This window comes from Charadrius vociferus, unplaced genomic scaffold (genome assembly GCF_000708025.1).
Source record: "Charadrius vociferus isolate BGI_N301 unplaced genomic scaffold, ASM70802v2 scaffold603, whole genome shotgun sequence".
Taxonomy (NCBI): Eukaryota; Metazoa; Chordata; class Aves; order Charadriiformes; family Charadriidae; genus Charadrius; species Charadrius vociferus.
This window is the reverse complement of record NW_009647426.1, coordinates 260,412-283,701: the sequence shown is the minus strand read 5'-3', so window position 1 is coordinate 283,701 and position 23,290 is coordinate 260,412. Positions and strand designations below refer to the sequence as shown.

Here is a 23,290-nt window from a genome sequence, read left to right as displayed (position 1 = left end):
ATAAGTATAGACTTTATCAAGTCTCAAGTTTTTTTCTTCCTGGATCTTTCTGTTGATTCTTAATCAATCTCTGTTGATTCTGTTAAACACAGACACTAAAGTGTAATGCTAATTATTGCTATTACAAGCACAGATGATCAGACTATTCAGTGCACAGGTTTTGTGCTTTTTAGAAAAAAATCACTCCTTCTACTTATGACATTTATCTAAATAGGCTTTTAAAACAATTTGGCAATGGAATAAACAAAAGATAGCATTTTGTTGCAGAATATTAATTAAGTCATTGCGAAACTTCCTTATTTGCAAGTGCTTTCAGCCATTGATCATGTCTCGGGCTCTAGCTCCCGAGGACTGGGTGCACTAGTTGTAAATGGTTCATCGGGGAGGACAGGAGTGGCAGAAGCTGTTTGTTTTACTGGTATTCCTGGGAGTACGTCAACCTGAGTCCCGACCCCTATTTACATCCACACAGTGACACATCAAACCCTGGGACCTTTGTCCTGAATGCTGGTCCGATGTTCCTGGAAAGCCAGCGTTCAAGTATTTCAGAGATAGAGCCTTTTTAAAAATTCAGGTATGCATTGGATCAATGTGTACACAGACTCTGAACCACCTGGAATATACTGACCTCCCTCTGTTTCCAAGCTATTTCAGATGTAACAGCCAGGTATCTGGAACTGATTTAATTGTAATATTACAGCTGTCAGAGGAAAACATACTTTTCTATCAGTTCATAAGACATTTTACAGCATGTAATCAATGTGCATTAAGTTCCACAATTTCTTACCTACAGAGGATTGAATTCAGCTCCCAAAGCGCACCCTATTTCAACATAATGTGGCACAAGTAATTTCTGGAATCACTCTCTAGACCTTTAGAATTAAATTCAACATTAGTACATTCCCCATATGCTTCAAAACGAAGACTGTGTAAAAGAGAGTGAATGCTGCAGTTTGGCCCAAGACCACCGTTAAAATAATAAACCAAAGCAAAATTTATTTTGTATTGGAAACTACCCTTCAGATCACTCCAGAGAGGATGCAAGCCTGTTGTACCAGCAAAGGAGATAAATGTCTCCCTTACTGTATATCTCTCTCTTCACTCCAGCAGAGTAGCGGGTTATATTTAAACTCTAGAGGACACCATCACCTTGCCCCTCTCAGTGGTAAATATTTTAGCCACTAAACTCAAACAAGTCAGTATTTATTAGGCTCTCATCCAAAGCCAGACAGAGTAGGGATAGGACAAGAGTTTTAAAATGGAAGAGGGTAGATTTAGATTAGATGTTAGGAAGGAATGCTTTGCTGTGAGGGTGGTGAGGCACTGGAACAGGTTGCCCAGGGAAGTTGTGGGTGCCCCATCCCTGGAAGTGTTCAAGGCCAGGCTGGATGGGGCTTTGAGCAACCTGGTCTAGTGGGAGGTGTCCCTGCCCATGGCAGGAGGGGGGGAATTAGATGATCGTTAGGGTCCCTTCCAACTCCCGTTCTATGAGTCTAGGATTCTATTCATTTGTCCAAGCACAGGTCTGCACTTGTAGGCTGAGGAGAGCCACCCTTCAGCTCACCGTGTTTTTCATACTTTACTAGAGCTCCCTAAAGGAAAATGGCTGCCTTAATTCTTTGTGATCGTCAAGTGGCAGGAGGTGACTCGTTTTGAACTAGCAAAAAAAAACAAGAGAGAAAGAAAATGCCAAAGTTCCCAAGTTCAGCACTTCAAAAATGACTTTCAATTTGACAAGCATGAGTGGAAAGAGCTCTTCACCAGACTCTGAACTGCATCTCTGCTCAGCTCAGGAGCTGCAAAGCATAGGTCAGGCCAGTGAGGTATGCAACACAGAGCAAAACAGAGAATACTGACAAGGCATTTGCCTTCTCAGAAGAAAAGGAGAGGAGTCGTTCTGACATAAATTTAAAAAGCCTGATGAGCATTTTATTCTTAACCAGAATAAAAGAGGAGTGTATATAATTATAAAAAAGCATGCAGAGCCCCAGGAGGAATCGGGAAGACTCTTAGAGGACCTGTATGTGAAAACCCAAAATACTAAAGCAACGATAATATTGTTAAAGAAGTTCTCCGGGGATTTCACAAGTACACAATTCAGGCTGCACCCTAGGAATAAAGCTGTTGCCATTCTCCAGAGAATCTCCAATGGGGCATAAATCAAAAGCCTGAAAGCAAAAGGAGATGATTCATCTCTCAGATGGGCACCCATCTTACCGAGAACAACACAGAGTAACCAGTTAAACTCCTGAAGAAGGTGATCAGAGGAAACAGGGATTTTTAAGTAACCTATCACCAGCTAAAGGTACTGTCTTGTGACAGTAAAGTTTTCTACACTTTGTAAGATTCAGTATATGCTCAAGCCCTTAATCAAATTATTACATTCTAATATTTCTGAAAGCCATGACATCGACTCATCACACTTCTCAGATCATTTGCCAGTTTGACTTCAAAATCTTGGTAAAGAGAAATCAACTTTTCTAGAAAGGTCAGCCAGTTTGCACTGTTGAGGGGGTTGCATTACTGCTGGGGTGTAGTAAAAAAAGCAGACATGTTTTGGGCAGAAGCAACCACAGTTTTAGGACAGAAATGCAACACAGCAGCATTCGGCTTTGCTGCACACAGCAGGTATGCACTTCCTGTACCACAAGAAGCCCAAAAGAATAAGATGTGGAAGAATTTAGGGAGTTACGTGTAATGCCTTAAAAGAAGCTAACAGCACGCAGGTAAAAAGCTGTAACTAGAATTATATAATAAATATAGTTTACTTGCTCTGTGGGCATTTTCATCTTCACTTACTAATCTATCTTCCAATGGGACCATTGCTAATGTTTCGAATATGTCAGCCGCTTTCAAAGAACCACTGTGTCTTTTAAAGTGAGCAGCTTCAAAAAAATAATTTCTTCCCCAAAGGTCATTAGTAATGCACTGCTATTGCAGTAGTTGGTGGTTCATGCTGATGAGGTGGAGACATTTTGAACTAGAGTGTTTTTATTTTATTTTGAAATAGAGGAAACCTCTCAGGAAGACTCACCGCAGATTAAGGATGGCTGCCCAGGCCAGCAAAGACAAGCTGAGGGACTTTCCTTCCCCCTGAAGCCGTAGTGGCAAATAAGAGAACACGGCCAGAGAATTTGCAGAGAGCTTCATTAAAGCTAATAAAAGTTTTGCACGAATGAGAACAGCTCCAGAGCAAATGAATGAATGCCATGATGACAACTAGATGCATAAATGTATTTTTTTCCCCAAATGCCACCAAACCTCTGTGATGCAGGGAAAACCAGCAAAACATATACAAACAGGAATCTAGTGAGCTCTCATTTCAGCTTCTACCACAGTCCTGAGCTGGGAATTCATGCCGTTGTACACAGACAAATGGTCTTTTGCAAAACAGGGTGGAGAAAGGCCGCCTGTTAACCTCCCAGAGTATACGGGGTACATGTTTCCGGCTGGTTGCCTGTTATGGAGCTGGTAAGGTAATGGACCTATGTTTTCCCCAGTCTTGGTAAAGCAGTCTGCAACTGCAAGGACGCTAGCAAGTGCCTGTCCTGGTCTGCAAGAGAACATGGGAGATTTGATTGATGGCCCTCAGGAGCATAATGGTAGGAGGCTCCTTTCACCCTTTCCAAGCAATGCCGGACTGCACCTCAGCAGCATATCCCACACCTCTCAGCTGTGGTTTGCTTCATTCTGAGGATCAAAAATCCCAAACGCTGCTCAAAAACTTTACATCATACAGCCAATATTCTCTCTAAATGTGTCTTCACTGAAAAAAAAACTGTCCTAATGGCAAGCATCTGAGTCTAAAATACCCAGGCCAGCCAGAAGTGAGCAACCAGGCAGGAGAGCCACACCTGAGCTGCTGTGGTCTGTGATTACTGAAGGACCTCAGTGCAGTGAGGGGACACAGCCAGGTGATCAGCTTCCACATTGTGCAAGGACTCCTCAAAAGGGTTACCCAAAAAGCCCCCGGCACACTGGAGAGAGCTGTCTAGAGCTGGTCAAACACGAGGTCTTGGAGTGGAGTTTGGGCCTCAACTCAGGGCTGTTAAATGGATGGATGAGCTTTCAACCCTTTGGGTCCAGAGACTGTGGTCTGCTGGGAAGGTTTCAAAGAGCTCCTCTGAGCTCGTTCCTTTCTCTGTTGCTGACCTGACATACAGTAGCCTGGTGGTTAAAGCACGGCAAGCAACAGACCTGGATTTATTGCTTTATTTTTGTCTGGGATGGGATGTTCAAACTCCAGCTTCCCAGAACAAATTTAGACAAAGCAGCTAAGCCTTTCTACAACATTGCTTAGGCTTCTGGAGACATGCCCCAGGTGTCTTTGTGATCTTTACCTCCTCAAATTAAAGGAAAAATTGTCTGTCTTTCTAGCCCTGACTAGGAATTGTTGTGTTGCCAGCTCTGCAGTTCCGATCATGACTCAAAGCTGACAATCATGAGACAGAGAAATCACCTTCTAGTCTAGGGGAAGCTGGGAGGGGAAAAAATAGAAATCAGATTTCATCACTAGTCTTTGTAGCTTTCTACTTCACCTCCCTTTCCCACATAGATGTGGTAACTGTTAACATGTTTCCTTGCTAATTGCAGAGAGGGACAGTTTACGTTTATTCTTTTAAAAGGAAAAGAATAATAATTTTAAATTACTCTCTTGATCAGTTTCATTCTTAGTTTCTTACCTCCAATGCATAAACATCCTTTCCAGATGTCCACCGTTCTTTGTCCATACTCTTCCTTGCCTGCAAGTGAGCCACCTCTCAATGACAATCCAACAGCAAGCCCTTCGGCTGAGGGCTCCACTCTGCTCCTCTCCCACTCCTCCCTCCCGCCCCTGGGAAGAACCATACAGCCACAGATAGTCCTTTGCTGTCCCAAAGAGCAGCTGTGCCTGCAGCCACAGGACCAAGGGCAGTGTGAAAACTGTTCATGTAAAATGACCAATGCTCAGGAGCGTTTGCAAACCCCAACTTTAGGGCAACATTCTGAAATCAATTCCATTTTTTAGAAGTTCCTGCCATGGAACATGAACATTTTTTTGCTGTAGAATCCTGAAAAAGATGACACGAATGAAAAATAAATGAGTTTTTCTATCCTGGCTGCTGCCTCTCAGTGCTTTTTTGAGAACTAGGGTGGGAATTACCAGATATACATAAGGTGCGTATAGTCCACCCCCTGTTTGCACTTCACTGTGAAGCTGCGTGATTGCACAGGATGCTCGACCCTGCTCACACCAGGTCACCTCTGCCCCTGGTACTACACTAAAACACATGTGCTTTACCTCCTCTGCTGTTCTGTAAACTCACTCACAGTGATGGCTACAGAGTGGCCAACAGGCGGGGGAACAACAAGGGTATCATCAGGGGACTAGTAAAAATAGAAAGACAAACATTACCTGGAAATTTATCTGCTTTTGTCAGCTTGTGTCATTTTTAGCTGAATTGGAAAGAAAATTGTGAAAAGAATTTTGGGCTTGGATTGAAAATGGATATCTGAAAAATAGCTTCTAAGTAAGAACAAATGCAGCTTAATAGAGTGGTGAGTCAAGTTGTTGGAAGAAAAAGAGAAAAGATTTCTTTTTATAACAGTAATGATAATTCCACTGGCATAAGTATCTCTCAGTGCATGATTGAAGGTAATACTCAAACATACAAATGTCTGCATCATTAGAGACATAACAATCACCCATAAATTTGGGGCATATTCAAAAAATTGCATTTCAGCAAATCATCCATGCAAACAGCGAATTCTTCAAATCAGTCTACCTTCATCTTCCACCTACAGAAGGCACCAACCAGCCCCTAGATCTTCACCTTCTCATTTTTTCCCTGTTTAGGGCAAGTTTCCAGGTATCTCAGGCCACGGGGCTAACGTTAGACATTCTGTGGTATAAGCGGGAAAGCGGTGGGGGCCATTACGGCTCACAAAGAACCCGCAGGGAACAAGTCCCAACAGCTGAGGGTAAGAGCCCCCGTGCCCTGCCTGCCCCTGCTCCGGCCGCCTGCGCCTGGGGGTCGGGGCGGGAGGATCCTGCAAGCCTCACTGATATCACAGAGCTCCCTGGGCTTGGGACCATCCCACCCAGTCGCAATTGCAGCTCCAGTACAGCCCTAATGGATTTTCTTTCGGCTTTTTCTTTGATTTATAACAGACTGTCAGCAAAGGTATACTGCAGTTGCCTTCAATTACTATTGCTTTCATTGTAACGCTTTGCAAGCAAGAACTTTGTCTTTTCCTCTGCTAGTGTAATTCCTCCCTTCTATCTAAAAGCCTCCACAGTACCGAGGTTACGCTGGCCAGCATGGTGAAATAACAAGGTCTATGAACATGGTGTTGCTTTTTGGTGACCTTACACTGAAGTGGATGAGACACTGGGATGATTTTACGCTAACAGGTCACACAATGATCTGGAAGCAGAAAGAAAACTGTCCCCCAGTGGGACGAGGAAAGAGAAAAGGAAGAGTAACAGTGAGAAAAGTCGCGGGTCAATATAAAAATAGTTTAATAAGTGAAGGATGGAAGGATGAAAGGAAGAAAAAGCAAAACAAGTGATACAAAGGCAATCACTCACCACCTGCCTTGTGTAGACCGATGTCCAGCCAGTTCCCGACCAAAAGATCACCGACCTACCTAACCTTCCTCCTCTCTGTTTTATTGCTGAGCATGACATTACATGGCATGGAATACCTCTTTGGTTAGTTCGGGTCATCTGCCTGGTTGCGTGCCCTCCCGACCTCTTGCACATCCCCAATCTATTCGCTGGGAGGACAGAGTGAGAAGCAGAGGCGGCCTTGGTGCTGTGCAAACTCTCTTCAGCAAAAGCGACACCATTAGTGTGCTATATCAGCATTGTTCCAGTCACAAGCCTAAAACACAGGACCATATGGGCTGCTATGAAGAAAATTAACCCCATCCCAGCCAGCGCCTGTACAGAAGAGCTGATTTGCACAGGAGACGTGCAGCTCATGCTGTAAATAGCTACATCAACAATACAGAATTTATAGCCAGAAGTTGATCATATTTTCATTATATTTATCAAAATTGCCTCTGGATCTTCAAAGGCAGATTTAATGTAGTTGGGTGAGCTGGCCACTGAAAATCTTACGAACAAACCTCAAAACTTGATGTCAGAATTGTTTATCTAGCACACGTCGCAGAGTTTTAATATGGATGTGGGTTTGTTTACTTTCTACAGAGAATGTAATGATACTTTTCTTAAATCGCACATAGCAGTCTTGTCTTTAACTTACGTTTTTTGTGGGGGAGGAAAAGAGCTAAGGGAAATAAAATATTGCTGATAGAATTTCCTAACAATTTGGCAATCAGTTGGAGAAATACAAATTACTTTAAATGCACCTGAGTGAAATATTTTGACTTGAATCCACGCATTTCAATTTCTTGTTTGGAGTCTGAGTTATTATGTTTTAGGTTGGGAAGGGGGAGAATCAAGCTTAATGAACTTGTGGACTCATCAGATCTTGAACTGTCAGCTGCTCCTCAAAAGCTGTTGATGCCCGACAAGTCCACTGTCGTTATACGTCATCAGCTTTAGATTCAGATTTGTCCTAAGAAGGATATAAGAATGACAAACCCACTCCGGAACAAAACTACTCAGTCCTACTAGTGCAGGATGCTGCAGTTATTCTTTTGTTGTTCTAGTTACCTCCAAATTTTAACACTGAAATAAACAGACTTCTGCATTTTAGTTGTGGGAAGGGAAACAACAGTTGGCCTTTGCATGCAGCCCCACTCCTCAGCTCCTGCCGTACACATACGGCTCCTGCCGCCACTGCCACCCACACTCCCACAAACGCCGGGCTGGGGCTCCCATACGACACTCTCGACAGCACATTCTGTCACTTAAAAGCATTTGATTTGTTTCCTCAGCCTAATACCGTTTGGTTGGTGGTTTGTTTTTTTTTTCTTTTTCACTAAACTCTGCATATGAAAATAGCTATAATCCTCCAGGCAAGAAAAGAACACTGGCTGAAGAAGATTTTTTAATGCCGTGTTATCTGCACAGCGCTGACTCAAATGGTTAATGATGTATGGGAATGTTAAGTAAAACGAGTCATTTTCTTTTATCAGGCCTGCCACTCCTTGGATGTATAATTTAAAAAATAACTTTCAATGTTTTCCTAGATGTGCATAGGCCAAGATAGTTACTCTCAAAACTTTTCTGTAAGATTGAAAATACATGGAAGAAAAAGACCATTCTCTGTCAAATGTCTCTTTGAGTTGCATCAATGAGTCAAACTCTTCATCTGAACCACACTTCCTGCTTTTCTTTTTTTGGGGTTTTGCTTTTTTTCCTGCTGCTTTGTTATCAAATAATGATTCCTACCAATCTATTGCAAATTTACACCCATGCTCGTACTGAGACAATGCATTAAGATGGTGCAAAAGTGCCCTAATTCAGTTCTGAATCAGGCCGACAGTGGCTCCAGAATACTTTACATAAACCAGGGAGGCAGAGCTCTATTAGGGCAGAGGTTCTGCAGAAGAACCATAAGGGTCATAAACAAGTAAAGTATAACTGAAAAGTTTGGAACCATTCACCTTACAAAGCTCACAAATAAACTAGACTGGGAGTTTTTGTTCTCTTTGCCCTGTGACACGAGAAATAAGAAGGCGTTAGATGAAACAGAGAGGCAGCAAATCAAAAGCTGATCACAGGAACCAATTTTTCAAACACGGTTCGGCATCGTCAGATTTGAAAGTGAAACTGTAGTGAACTTCTAAGACCAAGTTGGCTATTTACACAATGTCCAGTAATATCTAAAGTTAGTTAAAATTGTAGAGGAATCACTGCTCATCAAAGCTACAATGACAGCACTATTTGTAGCAGGCGGTAATATTCTTTATTACCCTCTATGACAAACGAAGAGACTTTCAAGCACACGCACTTTGCTTCATCAGATATAAAGGCAAAATACTTCAGACCTGAAGAAGGGCTTTTGTTCCCAGAAGTTTGACTACTTATTATATTGGTTAAATGTAAGATATTAAGCTTTCTTGGGATTTATAATAGTCAATGACAATAAAAACCAGGGAAGCAATACAAAACATCATGCCTCAGACACCAATATTTTAAGCATAATTTAACATGGAACAGCTACTGAAAAGAAAATGCCTTCATTTTGAGCTGAAATATTCAGAAGATTTAGACAAACCATGCACATGTCTTACCAGGTGTGACAGTTCCTTTCTTCTGGGATTTCAGTGCAAGATCTTCCTGAAGACCTCAGCAACCTCCCTCCCCACTCCAGGAAAGAGTTATCAGCTCATTTTCAAATACCTTCGATATCAGACCAGTAAATAGGACATAAACTTTCTTAACTGTGAAAGGTGAATAGAGAGTTGGAGCGTTGCTCCTACGAGGAGAGGCTGAGAGAGTTGGGGTTGTTCATCCTGGGGAAGAGAAGGCTCTGGGGAGACCTTATAGCAGCCTTCCAGTACCTAAAGGGGGCCTACAGGAAAGATGGGGAGGAACTCTTGATCAGAGAGTGTAGTGATATAACGAGGGGTAACGTTTTTAAACTGGAAGAGGGTAGATTTATATTAGATATTAGGAAGAAATTCTTTACTCTGAGGGTGGTGAGGCACTGGCGCAGGTTGCCCAGGGAAGTTGTGGATGCCCCATCCCTGGAGGTGTTCAAGGCCAGGCTGGATGGGGCTTTGAGCAACCTGGTCTAGTGGAAGGTGTCCCTGCCCATGGCAGGGGGGGTGGAACTAGATAATCTTTAGGGTCCCTTCCAACTCTAAATCGTTCTGTGACTATAAGTTAAATCTAACACTTTGTCATACCCACATTATGACTTATTAAAAGTTTGACAAGAGGAATTTAATACACTTTTCAGTGCTTTTCCTCTACTTCTTCCCACAGAAAGAACTTTGTGCTGTGAGAGTACGACAGTTTATTTTGCATAGGTCACTCAATGGGCTTCATTGGTCCTGCAATTACTAACCAGGTCTGGATTCCAACCAGAGGCCAAATACACAGACACTTCGTATAATCCACCTTCTAGGTTATCTTCTGCTGCTGTAACAAATATTTACTAAGAAGTACAAGTGGAAGGAAGCAACTGAGGCTGAAATGAAGCCATAAAGCAATTCAATTACTTACTTACTAACCTTAGAAAGTTTCTTCTTGTTTTTTTCCTTTAACTTTTTAAGCACAGGTTTGTCAGTCTGGACATCTCCTCTTTCCTTCTAATCAAATTCAGAGGCTTATCAGTGGGGATCAAATTAAGCTGGTGGTGTGGCACAGCATGGGCTACACAGCACAAAAGCCAAAAGGGTAGAAAAGCATTTCCAACTTCCTTTTAGGTCTCAGTTTTGGAAAATCCAAAACAAGTGGAAGCTATGGAATGGGAATACCATCCAACTAATTTTATCAAGGACTTTTGATCCGGCCTGGGCCTTTGAACAGGTGAGAAGCGTACTCAGGCTGAGCTTTCAAAGCACATTATTTACACAAGGACCAGACCTTCTGAGCTCTGCCCACTGGGAGAGGAGGATTAGACTGAGAAATGCTGCCAGTGTGAGCCTGGGTGTGAGCTGCCTCCAAATCTGCCCTTGCTGAAGGAAGGAGATATACAGGTGTAGGCAGTTCATGACGAGCCGGCCTTGCATGGGATGCTGGGACCATATGATGTAAGTCTTCGTGTAGTTATTCACTTTTTGTTGTATTTCTTCTTTTCTGTATTATCTTCTTGTTTATGGATATTCTAACTCATAACGATGGGGACTGGTCATAGTATGTTGCTCATCCTGAAGAGAAGGCCCAGTTCCAGTCTGGCCTCAGATCATCACTGCTTGCCAGCTAGGAAGAAGACACAAAGCCAAAAAAGTATTTTCATATGACCTGAAAGCCACTGACTTGAATACAGAACAAGACATGCAGAAATTAGTCTCCTCTGAATTTGGACTTCCTTCATGGGGAAAAAGAAAAGAGAGTCTGTGGAGAACAATTTCTAGCATATAATCTTTTCTAGCAGTTGTAGGTGAAAGAGCTTAAATTGTGAACATAACAGGCTGTAGATAACTGCTGGGGAAGAGCAGGGGTTAGTATCTGAAATGAAACTTTCAAACTCTCAAGCAGAAACGTGCTACTTGCTAGCTGCAACCAATACAGACACATAAATTTTGATAAAACCTGGACCGAACTAAAGTGGCACATCCTGAATTCTCCAGTCAATGAAGAGGTGTGAGACTGTCACCAATTAGGAGGCTCTATATGCAGTTTGCTTCTGCATATAGACTTGGGGTCCTGGAAAGCAGAAACAGTGCAGAAAAGCAGCATCCTCAAAAAGAAGTAATCATCTTGGCAAGAAGGGAGCCAAGAAAGAAGAAAGTTAAGAGCTTGGCTAGAGGAAAGATCCGCAAAGTAGGTTTCCTCCAGCTATTGATTAGGAACTCCCTAAGAAAACTATCAGACACTGTTAGGACAATTTATTACATCTAATCAAATAGAAAATAACTTTTCTTCCTGAGCCAAACAATTTTCTCTAGTGGTCCAGCTAATATGCTGGGAAATTAAGAAGAGGAGGAGAGACAACAAAAAAGACAATTTTAGAATGGCAAAGTCATCTCTTTTAAATCATCTTCACCACTGAATGATCTGTCCTAGTAGATTAAAGTTATAAAGTTTGTATTGCTGCCATCACTGAATTCATCACATTTGCTTTTATACACAAGGCACTGAAGCATACCATCTTTTAAAAAAGCAACTGAAAGTGGGCTGTGCCTTTTTGAGCCACAAAATGAAGCTCTCAGCCCAGAAAGGTGAAGTTAAGGGCGTCTTTTATCCCCCCTGAGGCTGGCTGGACGTAAAAAGAGGCACAGAATTAGCACAAGCTGTTCTCCGGCTAGCCCGAGCTGGGGGGCGCATCACACAGGATGGTCCTCATCTTACATCCATTGGTCCCACTGCTGCACAACCCTCCTCCAGGGTGTTTTAACAGCCCCTGTACATGAATGGATGCAGTAGTATATGTGGGGGACAGTGGTTTGCTTCAGCTCACAGTGACGATAAGAAGCAGATGCTGAATCAGGTGATGCTCACAAGTGAGAAGGCGCAATCCTGCTTAACCTGTGCTGGCAAAGTCATTCAGTTTACACACTTTTATGTTGCATTTCCAAGTCTGTCCAGCTGCGATCCAGATTCATTTGCAGTATGTACAGGGATACTTGAGTAAATACATCTGTAACATCGAAAGACTTAAAATGCTTACATTTCCACTTAAGTGGAATTTCGGTGCCTAAGTTTAGGCCAACAATCTTGAAAAAAAATCCCACTTCCACACCCAACTGATTTTTAAGGTAATACCGTCTCCAAGTGCCTAAAGCTGTGCCATTGCATACACCTGATCGGTGTTCACTTTTGCTGAGACACCTTCCCAACAACTACAGAGGGTTGGCACCTGGAGACCAGGTATTCCTGCACTGCTGCCGCTTGCTTGATTTAGCGAGCACACTCGGAGCCTGCCATTTAGCTTGACTCAGAAAGATCGGCCAGTAAGGACAGTATTTGCAATGTGTATCCTAGCCTGGTGGTTCGAGACCCTGCTGAAAACAGAGAAATCAAGCTTCTGCAGCCTCCAAGGAGAGGTGCTGAGCTGCAGTGTGGGCAGGAGCACTGTCTCCCCTTCTCAAATCTGAGGCACTACTGGGCCATGACTGTGGTGTGTGCAGATCCAGAGGGAGTGCAGGTATGAGATGTTGAGCTTTACTTGGTGCAGGTCTTTGTGCTAACACGGTGAATACATTCAAGCAGAGGTATTGCCACTTCTCATCCAAACAATACATAAGCAAAACATTTAAATTTTGCAGTTAACCCCACAGATCTCTGCAGGCTGTTACCATCACCTGGGTATCCCAACAGAAGACACAAAAATGTTAAAAACAGACCCACACCCACCCCCCCAAAAAAAAAGAGAAGCATTCTGCAAAGATGTAAACCAGTGTGAGCCTTGTACAGTATAGAACTGAATATTTTCTTATTAGATACTACATTATATATAAATATTTATTTATGAAGTTAAGTTTTCTGTCTTTCAAGCTCATTTCCAACTGTTCCATCACTGTACAAACATATCTGTACTCAACAGGCAAACCAATAGTAGAAGTTGGTACCTTTGTATTTGGAAAAAAATTTGCTAACACTTATGTTTAGCAGAAAGCAGAACCCCACATCTTTAGGACTTGCAAATTGGCAGATTTGGGCTTGAGTCACTAAGAGTCAACTCCATAACATCATGTTATAAGTCACCACTGCAGATCAGCTTCTAACAATGAATATATGCATTCAACATATAGCAGCAGATTACAATACCTTATTTGCACAGATTAAAGAAATCATAGTACTGACATACCGAGGGCCATTCTACCAGAGATTTCACATGGGACTAGGCACCTTCAGAAAGTTTCTGGAAGACAAACTTGCTTCTAGCAATCCAGCAGAACTAGGACAAACCTCTAAAATTCGCTACACCACACAGCGAAAACAGCACTATACAGCACAGTGGGAAGATGATCTCAAAGCCCTCTTTGCTCTCCACTCCTTGACTAAGTATTCCTTGCAGCATGATGCAGGGTGTTTCTGTGGAAGTTGTTTTCCAAGCTTTAACACAATGGAATAAATATGACTGCTCTTCATCTGCTGCATAGTAGACCGACACTTGAGTTGAACCTGTTTAATAGTCAAGTTAAGTGGCAATATTGAAGTCATTCGGAAGCGGTAGGAGGGGATAGCACAGAGCAGGAGAGTCTGTGGATCCTGGGAGGGGAACAGGTGGGTGAGTTGTCCACTCTCAGCCCTCCTCTGTCAGCTTCCCCACAGAAATCTCACCCATCTCTGTATGGCCTCCCAGAGCCCCATGAGCCCCTAGGGATGCTCACTGCCCAGACCCCATCCCGAGCCCTTCCAGCCCCCTTTCATCTTCTTGCTCTGAAATACCGACCTCTGTTATCGCCCCTGCCTCAGCCACCTGGGACCATATCGATTCCTCCTTGTCCCTTGCCCTCTTCCACAGCCACGGCCACCAGATTTCTGGCCTCCTGGACCGTCAGCTGTTTTTTCTCATTCCTCCCTAAAATTCTCTGCTTGCCTTCTACCCAACTGCTTTCTTCCCTGCCCTCAGACATGGCTCTGCAATTGCCAGGGTGTTCAATCTTGCCTACTTCATTCAGTGCTGCTGAGAAGGTCCTCGAATTTGCACTTTTCTATCCCATGTGATCTATGAAACCCTGACCTTTTGCAAATATTATTTTTAAGAGAAGGGCATTATTTGAATTATCAAAATAGTCATTATCTACCCAAGATGCCATTTGGGACACTGTGTTACCTAAATTGGATGTTTTGAAAGGTTATGCAACACATTTTATCTTCCGATGAAGCAGAAACTCTTTGCACGCTGCCAAGAAGTTGCACCTTTGTTTCACCGAATCAGAAAAACAAAAACATTGTTTAATATCCGCCATTGAGAGACATCCAAGAGGTACTTCTAAATCATCTCCTCTTCTTGCTATCTGTCTCAAAATGCTTATAGGTAAAGATCAATCAGCAAATCATTATAAAAATGCTTTGAATATAAAATAGTTGAGAAAAAGAATTTTGTACACTCCCTCTCACTGCATAATTCAAGTTTGGATTTTCAAAGATTTTCAACCCAAAACAGCTTTTGAACATCTGGGAAGACTATGTACTTGTATTTGATTGTTGTGATGAAAGAATGATAGTAAAATTTCAAGATCTTACTTGCTTCCTTCCAGATGAATTTGCACACTTTGTATTTACAGAGAGAGAAATAGATTTAATTACCCCATAAATATGATTAAATATATTTTTGTGTGTGTATACACATATATAAAAAAGAACATATGCATGCATGTAGGTGTGTAAAACCAAATGCACATACTCTTCACATTGAAAACATCCAGCCTTTATTTCTATAAAAAGCCAAAAATTAAACCTCTTGTAGAAAAAACTCTATTTATCTCTATGCCTAATACTGATCCATTCTCATTTTGTATAATCAAGCAAAATCCCTAAGAGCTTTAAAAAAAGTCTGTTTACGCTTGTCCTCTAAATTATGTTTCTGGCGAAGAATCTTGTGTTGAGGAGGGGAAATGTTGTCGCTTGGGGAAGAAAAAAAAAGATCTAAAAGATTCCCTTTGGGATGGAGACATAATGTAATTTAAGTGTAGCTTGAGGTTGTTCCAGATTTGGTGACAATGAGGTACCCAAGCAGCTAACTCCACGCCAGGAGCTTCTGTTCACCGAAGGAGACTAATTATATGAAGTTAACAGAGAAAGCAAAAGGTGAAGGTCAAAGGCTAGAAATGTAGATTTTCAATCTTACTGAAAACCTTTCACATTGGAAAAATGAGGTCAAAGGGTAAAAGAGGGTACGCTGAACTTCCTCGTTCATATTTTACTCATGTGACATTTTCAAAACTGCATCAGGTGAGCTGTGGACTAGACTTCTCCGGCATCCTTGGAAGCAACCAAGCTCAGACTGTGGTTGAGGCTCATCTCTGCTCTGTAACCACCAGACTGTGTTTTGCAGCGATCCTCAAAGGCTCTGGAAAAACTGTATGAATTTAGGATTTCTTCCACTCAATATTAGCCCCCTAAACTACAACATACGTGCAGTTAAGATACTGAAACCCCAAGCAGCTATCGTAGCCACATCCGTTCAAACACTAGCCAGGCAGCAGCTAAACCGGAGAGGCAACACCAACCACGTGTCATTTGCAACCACTTTTTTTCAGAGCATAACCTCGAAAAAGAAAAGTGTGGCTTCTCTTTTGCGCGGCAAACAAAATGCAGAGCACTTGTTAAAAAGTTCAAACTTCCTAAGCATGACGTGCAGATTTTGAGCATCCACCTCGGGAGCAAGGGGTCTGCCATGCAGCGGAGGTATAGGGAGGTGGCCTTTGTGGTGGAGGCCAAGGTGCTTGTGCCCCATAGGAACGCCTCGCTGCCGTGCAGCCCCCTGCACGGGCTGGCTCACACTTGACCAATTTCAGGGGAACTGAACCTACCTCCACATGTTGCTGCCATTTCTTTCCTTATTTTTCAGACCTTCCTCCTACCGTGAATCAGCAGATAATTAGTCGCATTCCAGCTTCTGCTGGTACCCATGTGAGTGCGGTACAGGATACAAACAAGTATTTGTTGTTAGCAGTGGGGAATAATTCATAGGAAGGAATTTTTTTCATGGACTGGGATTTTAATTTTTTTTTTATTATTACTGCATTGGATTTTGCAAACCTCACAAATGTGACTGTGATATCTGTGATATAAATGATTAAGTCCATTAAAAATGCTTAAACAGCTATCTGTCCACTATACTTATTATTGAACGCTATCTCCAGTCACAACTGAGAATGGATTTAGACATATAACAAGATAAAGTCATCTTGTAATTTTTCTATTAAACTATGCTGGGAGAGCCAGCAAGCTCCCCGAAAGAAACAATCCACCATCTGCTTCAGATATAATATTATTTGTATTCCCACTCTTTACACCCCAATCCCATTATTGCTCACTGCAATCTTACCACTGCTACAATAAACAAAAGGATGAAGAAAGATGCATAACTTTGGTGCCCCATAAATAATGGAAATATCCTCAGTTATACGTATTTTTGTGCACATCTGTTCTTTTAGACAAAAAGTATACCCTCACCTTTGAAAACATCAGCTTAAACTTAGAGGGGCATAATTCTGTTCATAAAAGCATAGTTATGAGGGCACTAAAAATGCAACTAGTTGTTGCTGATCTGAGATACGATCAAAGATGAGATGCCCTGTGGGGACTTAGCGAAGCTCCTGGGAAGTTTGAAAAGTCTTCCGAACTTTGAAAACAAAAAAGTAAATCTGAATAAAAGAATTATTTCTGCATATCAGCTGGTGAAATATTTTGTTCAGCATGCTGACTTTAACTTGTCATCATCCACTAGCAAAGAATACCAGTAATATTCATAAGAAGCCAGGAGAAATAATTTCATTGCTCTGCACCCAAGCCCACATCTATCACTGAGGTCTTCTACTGATTTAAATAGGCACTGAGTAATTTTAAAGATCTGATGAATCCAATTAAACAGTAGCAAAGATGGCCTCAGAGGAAAGAAAAATCTCTGCATAATTATTAACACCAACATAGGTGTATACCCTGCCTTCTGTGTGACAGTGACGAAAATGCTCTCCTTGTCAAGAGTGGCAATTTTGGCACATACAAACAGCTGAAGGACTTGTGACCTCTCAAACTTCCAGTCTGATGCACGTTCTGAACACTGCCTCCAGTCTTGTCAGTCTCTTGAATGCTGAGTTTATACATGATTGACTTCTAAATGGTATAAGATTGTCCTTAGTGTTACTTCTATAAGAAGCCTTCCTCATTTTGAAGACTTTTTTTGTTATATGTTACAAAAACACCTGAGTTCTCAGTAGGGAGCCTCCCTGCAGAGACACATCAGATGCGGCTTGCAAAAGTAAAAAACACAATGAAAGCAAAGGGATAAACTACCAAACTTACCAAAAAATATTGCAGTAATTTTTCTCCCTTTGAAAAGTGTTTTGTTTGTGTTCACTTCTGAGAAAGTCATCTACGTTTCTTTAGCTTGGGGGAAAAAAAACCCACTGTACAACCCGCCACCCCTTGTTAAAGCCGGTGCTGTTAAAAGCTCTTTGGGGGTTTGAACATTTTTTTTGGAAAGAGTCCTCCTGGTGTTTGCAGCATTTTACATAAAACACTGTACTTTCATGTCCCCCATGTCCCAGCTTCTTAAAAATTAACTAAGATACCTTCAGATCTTCTGCTCTTTCACTAAAAGAAAAGAACTCCTCTGTCATTAGTTAACTCAGACAGAAAACATACAGACTACTGATATACTGACCCTCCTTTGGTACGGAGTTATCCAGGACTAACAGAATAAGCCGTGACAGAAGATTTGGCTGGCTCAGAGGTAATTTAACAGTGACACGTACTGCAAGGTGAGAAATACAAACAGTAACACAAAATAGAAACTGAAAATAACAGGGGATCTTGAAGGTCAGCCGTCACTCAGGACAGACTAAGTAACAATGACTCAAAGCTAAACTGCACTGTACATTCAAATCATTAAAGTACAAAGGACCAAAAAAAGAAAAAAAAACCAACCCACAAACACAAAAAACTGAGCTAGCAATAAGTGATCATGCTTAATTAGGGAGTAAAATGCATGACAGGAGCAAGGTGACTTTCACGGAAGAAAACATGTTGATGGGAGGCACAAAACCATTGGCACAGAGGAGTTCCAGAGTGACACCACAAGGATATGAGGATTATAAAAACCTACTTGCACTTCCAATGAACTCTGCTCTACGGCCAGGCAGATGCATTAGTCCTTAAGAGGGAAACCATTAAAAAAGTAGGGCAGCAGTTTCATCAGAGAGAAACCCGTTTAAAAAAGCCTTTTTGGGGATGTTTTCATTAAAACTCAGCTCCTTTTGATAGTTCAAGGCAAGATACACATTTCTTTAAAAAAGTTTATCTTCCTCATTCTAAATATGGTAGCAACAAATTGTCCCTACGTTACAAGTCAAGAAAAAAGGTTTTCTTTCAGATCTGTAAGGTCAATCTGTGCTCCCAGCAAAAATGTACCTTCTCTCTGTCTTTCGAAGCAGAAATGTTCCCTTTCTTGGAGCTCCTGGGCTCCAAGGGATGAAGCCCCCTGACAGGTATGTATTCCAAGGAGAGGGATTACATTGCAGAGCCACCATCAGAAATAATTTAGCAGCTGAAGTCATAAACTCAAAATTAATAATGGAAAGTGGCAATTTGGCCAGTTTTCTGCATTGTCCTAATCACACACCCAAATTCTGGGGGCAGACTAAAAATTGCCTTCCTTCGGATCTGTGATAAGCCTAATATTCCTAATATATTATGAATATAGCTAATGTAAGTCCCTAACATTCTGTGCAAAGTTGTTACATAAACCCACTGATGGAGATGTCATCTTCTTGCACCTCAGCGTAAGCCCACCCCCTTATTCCAGAAACCCAGGCAGGTAAAGACTCAACGAGGAGGAAAACACCTGTGAAGGGGATGCACTACCATCTCCTTCATCTACCCCTCCACCACACCTGCTGGGAACTGGATCCAAGGGAATGGCCACGCCACCAGCACGGGGATAATTTTGAAGAGGAAAGGCTACCTGGGGAGGTGGGGGGACACCCTCTCCACTGCTACCTCTGAAACTGTTCTGCTGCTCGGTGCTGCTGCTGGAGCGGGGTGTAACACACAGCGTCAGACTGCACAGCCTGTGGGCACGCAGGCGCTCAGGAAGAGATCATGTTTTCCCTTCCCCGTTTCCCTGGGCCGTTTCTGACTCGATACAGGCAAAACTGGATAAAATACAGGTGTTGGCCTGGGAGTGGGAATGAGCACCAGGTGCCTGCACCTCTTGCACCTGGATATCAGAGGCTTTTTGCACACATCCAGAAAATTTAACATGCTGCGTTAGCCTCAAAATGTGAGTAGTAACTAGAAAATGCAAAAATCTAAATGCTGGTGGGGATAATTCATCACTGCACCACCAGAAGCACTTTCCTTCATATATATTTGGGGAAAATGATTTTACTCTGGGCAAGCTTATCCACCCACAGAATCACAGAATGATAAGGGTTGGAAGAGACCTCTGGAGATCATCTAGTCCAACCCCCCTGCCAGAGCAGGGTCACCTACAGCAGGTTGCACAGGATGGCGTCTATGTGGGTTTTTAATGTCTCCAGAGTCAGAGACTCAGCAGGGCTAGAACTGTGGTTAACTCTTGGCAACATACGATTGCTTTAGTAAAGCAACAATAACATACTCACCCTCGGTGTCAAACCGCTAGTAGGTTAAACCTGGTTATGGGCATGAGATTTCTGTTTTTCAAGCCGCCCTAAGACACAGTCACAACACCCTTTTCTGATGTAAAGGGGTATTACACTGAGATTTCATATCAACAGCAAAGAAAACGCTCAGGTAGATGTCAATCTTCAGCGACAAGCAGTTGAAAGACAACTCAGAACACCAATATAACCAATTAATATCAAAGACTGCACACACAAAATGTTGCTTGCAGACAAAACCGGATTGCAGCAGAGGCGACCACAAAGGGATTTCAATCACACCTCCTGCGCTTCTTCCGCCTCATATCCCAAGGGGAGGTATCACAATCCCCAAACCAGTATGAAGGGCTTGACTTCTGAAGAGGCTCAATACTAAGTCCGTGACATTCAAAAATCCCAGGATCTGGCTAGATGACTTCCCCTGAACCATGCTGCTCCTACTTTTCCCCCATACATCATATAGGCGCCCTCAGTTCCCAGCTGGGCATGATGAGATAGGCCCCAGGTCAGGGCCATTAGGAGGGTGTGCTACTGAATCCACATCTACAATTCAATTTAAGTCTGCCCACCTCACGGCATGGGTATTTTTAAAAGGTAAATAAATTCAGATGTTCTTCATTTCGTGAGCCAAAACTTGAAATAAATATTGGTATTGCTTTTACTACCTTTGATCATTTGCCTTGGAAATAAGATCACTTTTGATTTCTGAGCTGAAAGCTTACAAATGTTTCTAAATAACTTTTTTGTTTCAATAGAAACAGAGTTTAAAATATTCTTTTATAATTTTTAAAGACTGCTTTAAAATGTTGTGTAGAGCCAAAGCACTTAAGTATATTTAAGTTCTGGTTAATAAGTAAAACTATATCAACAGCACTTTTTTCTTCTCTTGGTTTGAATGAGTTGACTAATGTCTACACTGGGAAATGCTGATTATTAACATCATTTTCTAACACAGTTATTGTTTTTAGACACATCCAGCTCCTAATTCTATCACCAAACTCTTCTCATTAACTGTATCTTTAAAAAGTAAGTTTGAGTATAGACGTTAAGTGGAAAGTTTTAATAGCTTGTAGGTATGTATACTTGATATTCTTAGCTGCAGAGAGGGATAGCATCAGTTATAATACTAAAGAAGAACAGGCATAAATCTAGCTGTAAGTAGAGCCATATAAAAGAGTGCATTGAAGTCAATCATTCCTACGAGCCTTGCTTTTTATTTTCTATACAGACTATTTTGCTTTTAAAATAATAGGGTTTAGCTGTTAGTCATTCTAACCATCCAAACTGAAATGTTAGAGTTTGAATACTTGTTGTAAACCTTTCAGGGTGATAAATGAAAGATAATAACCCCTTGATCAATGTAACTTTTTATTTATTCATCTGGGAACATGGCAAGGATATCATAGGCAACAACGCCGCCTAGGAAAACATGGATTTCACATAAACTGTTTTGGCAGAAACACGCATTTAAATAATCATCCAAATCACCACCTCACTATTTCTATCTTAAAAACAAAACAAACAAAAAAAAGGAAACAAAACAAACAAACAAACAAAAAAAAACAACAGAGAAAAAGAAATAATAAGATCTGAACAAACGAACAGCCTAGAATTTTTTTCTATTTAATGTCTATGCCAGCCACGTCTGTCCCTGATTTTAGAAGTTGTAATACTTAGCACTGACAATGGCACCCTTCATTTGCAAACATGTTATAAACATGAACTGACTGTAATTATACCACAATACCTCACCACAGCTAATCAACACGACTGCCTGGTCCTCTGTCAGCCTGGGGAGGTGCTGCATTAAGCTTGTGCTGCCAGCTCCCTGTATGACAGTGTCGACATCCTGCAAAGTGCTACACCTAGAAGTGAGTTTAGCATGAAGTGACTGACCAAACTATAGCATAAAATCAAGCAGGTTTTTCCACTCAGTGCTAATATTTTGTCGTATAATCCAAGAAGGACTGACCAGGGCAGGATGCAATTTAATGTAAACCATTTGGAGTGAAAGGTGTTATTTTGCCTAGTGAAATCTCCCCCTCGCAGTCCAGCTCACAGACAGAGTCAGTGGCAATCTCATGGTCGGGGGAGATCTGGGACATCCTATCAAAAGGGTCCTCGCGGTTTTCCTCACAGTCAACCATATTTGGGATCATGTTAACATAAGCAGTCACTATCTCCTTATGGAAAAGGGTGTCCTGGTTGTAAGAGATAAGCTCGTTGCTTATATTAACAGTCTCCACTGGAGTACTAGAGCAAAACTGACCACATCCCAGGAGGTTGGAGAAGACCTTTCTAAAGTCAGCATTGAAGGCATAGATGATGGGGTTGAGAGAGGAGTTGGCCCAACCAAACCAAACGAAGATATTAAAGGTGGTCTCACTGACGCAAGGAAGGCCAGCGTGGGGGTCACTGGGTGGGCTCTCGCAGAAGGGAACCATGCAGTTCAAGATGAAAAATGGCAACCAGCAGCAGACAAAGACACCCATGATGACGGAGAGAGTCTTCAAAACCTTGGTTTCTTTCCTGATGGAGGACTTGAGGCTTGTGTGATGGTGGCAGTCAACGTGGCTGCTCCGGCAGCTCTGCGCGTGCTCGGCTGCCCTCTCCAGGGAAGAGATCCGACGAATCTGCACCTGGGCAATGCGGTAGATTCGAGTATAGGTAACTATCATGATAGCCACAGGGATATAAAAACTGATCAAGGAGGAGGAAATAGCGTAAGTCCTGTTGAGGCTGGAGTCACAGCTCTCTGACGGTCCAGTGAGGGTATCATTGCCGTCAGAGGTCCCATCAGAAGGTCTCATCGCTGCTAATGCCACCCATGTGGTGCTCATGTCTTCCGCCCAGGTGGTGACAGCACCCGCTGCTGCCCAGTCAGTGCCAAATCCATCCCCCATATCACCAGCAGCAACAACATCCCCACCTTTGTGCCAGTTGAGCTGGACAGGGATGAAGGAGATGAGCACAGACAAAGCCCACGCCACGCCGATCATCACCAGAGCCAACCGTTGGGTCATCTTCCTCTCATAGCGGAAAGGGCTGGAAATAGCCCAGTACCTGTCCACACTAATCACGCACAGGTTCAGGATGGAGGCCGTGGAGCACATGATATCAAAGGCCACCCAGACATTGCAGAAAGCCCCAAAGGGCCAGTACCCGGCCACCTCAGCCACCGCCTTCCAGGGCATGACTAGCAGAGCCACCAGCAGGTCCGAGACAGCCAGGGACACGATGAAGATGTTGGTCACCTTGCTCCTCAGGTGCCGGTAGCGGACGATGGCCGCGCACACCAGCACGTTCCCAAAGAGTGTCCAGAGGATGAGCAGAGCCAGCAGGCTGCCCGCCGCCACCTGTGCCGCCCCGGGGGCGCCCGACGGACCCCGCGCCCCGTCGGGGGACC

The 23,290-nt window shown here is 42.6% G+C and overlaps 1 protein-coding gene across 1 annotated transcript in view; it reads right to left on the bottom strand.

Annotated features, from left to right (window-relative positions):
• Nucleotides 1-21,237: 21,237 nt before the first annotated feature.
• Nucleotides 21,238-23,290, bottom strand: part of DRD5 (dopamine receptor D5) — a 4,901-nt gene continuing 2,848 nt past the window's right edge. The window contains exons 2-3 of the mRNA XM_009880542.1: nt 22,751-23,240; nt 21,238-22,639 (exon numbers count right to left, since the gene is read on the bottom strand). Coding sequence (XP_009878844.1) covers nt 21,873-22,639; nt 22,751-23,240 — 1,257 coding nt within the window. The 3' untranslated portion in view covers nt 21,238-21,872. The remainder of the gene's footprint in view (nt 22,640-22,750; nt 23,241-23,290) is intronic.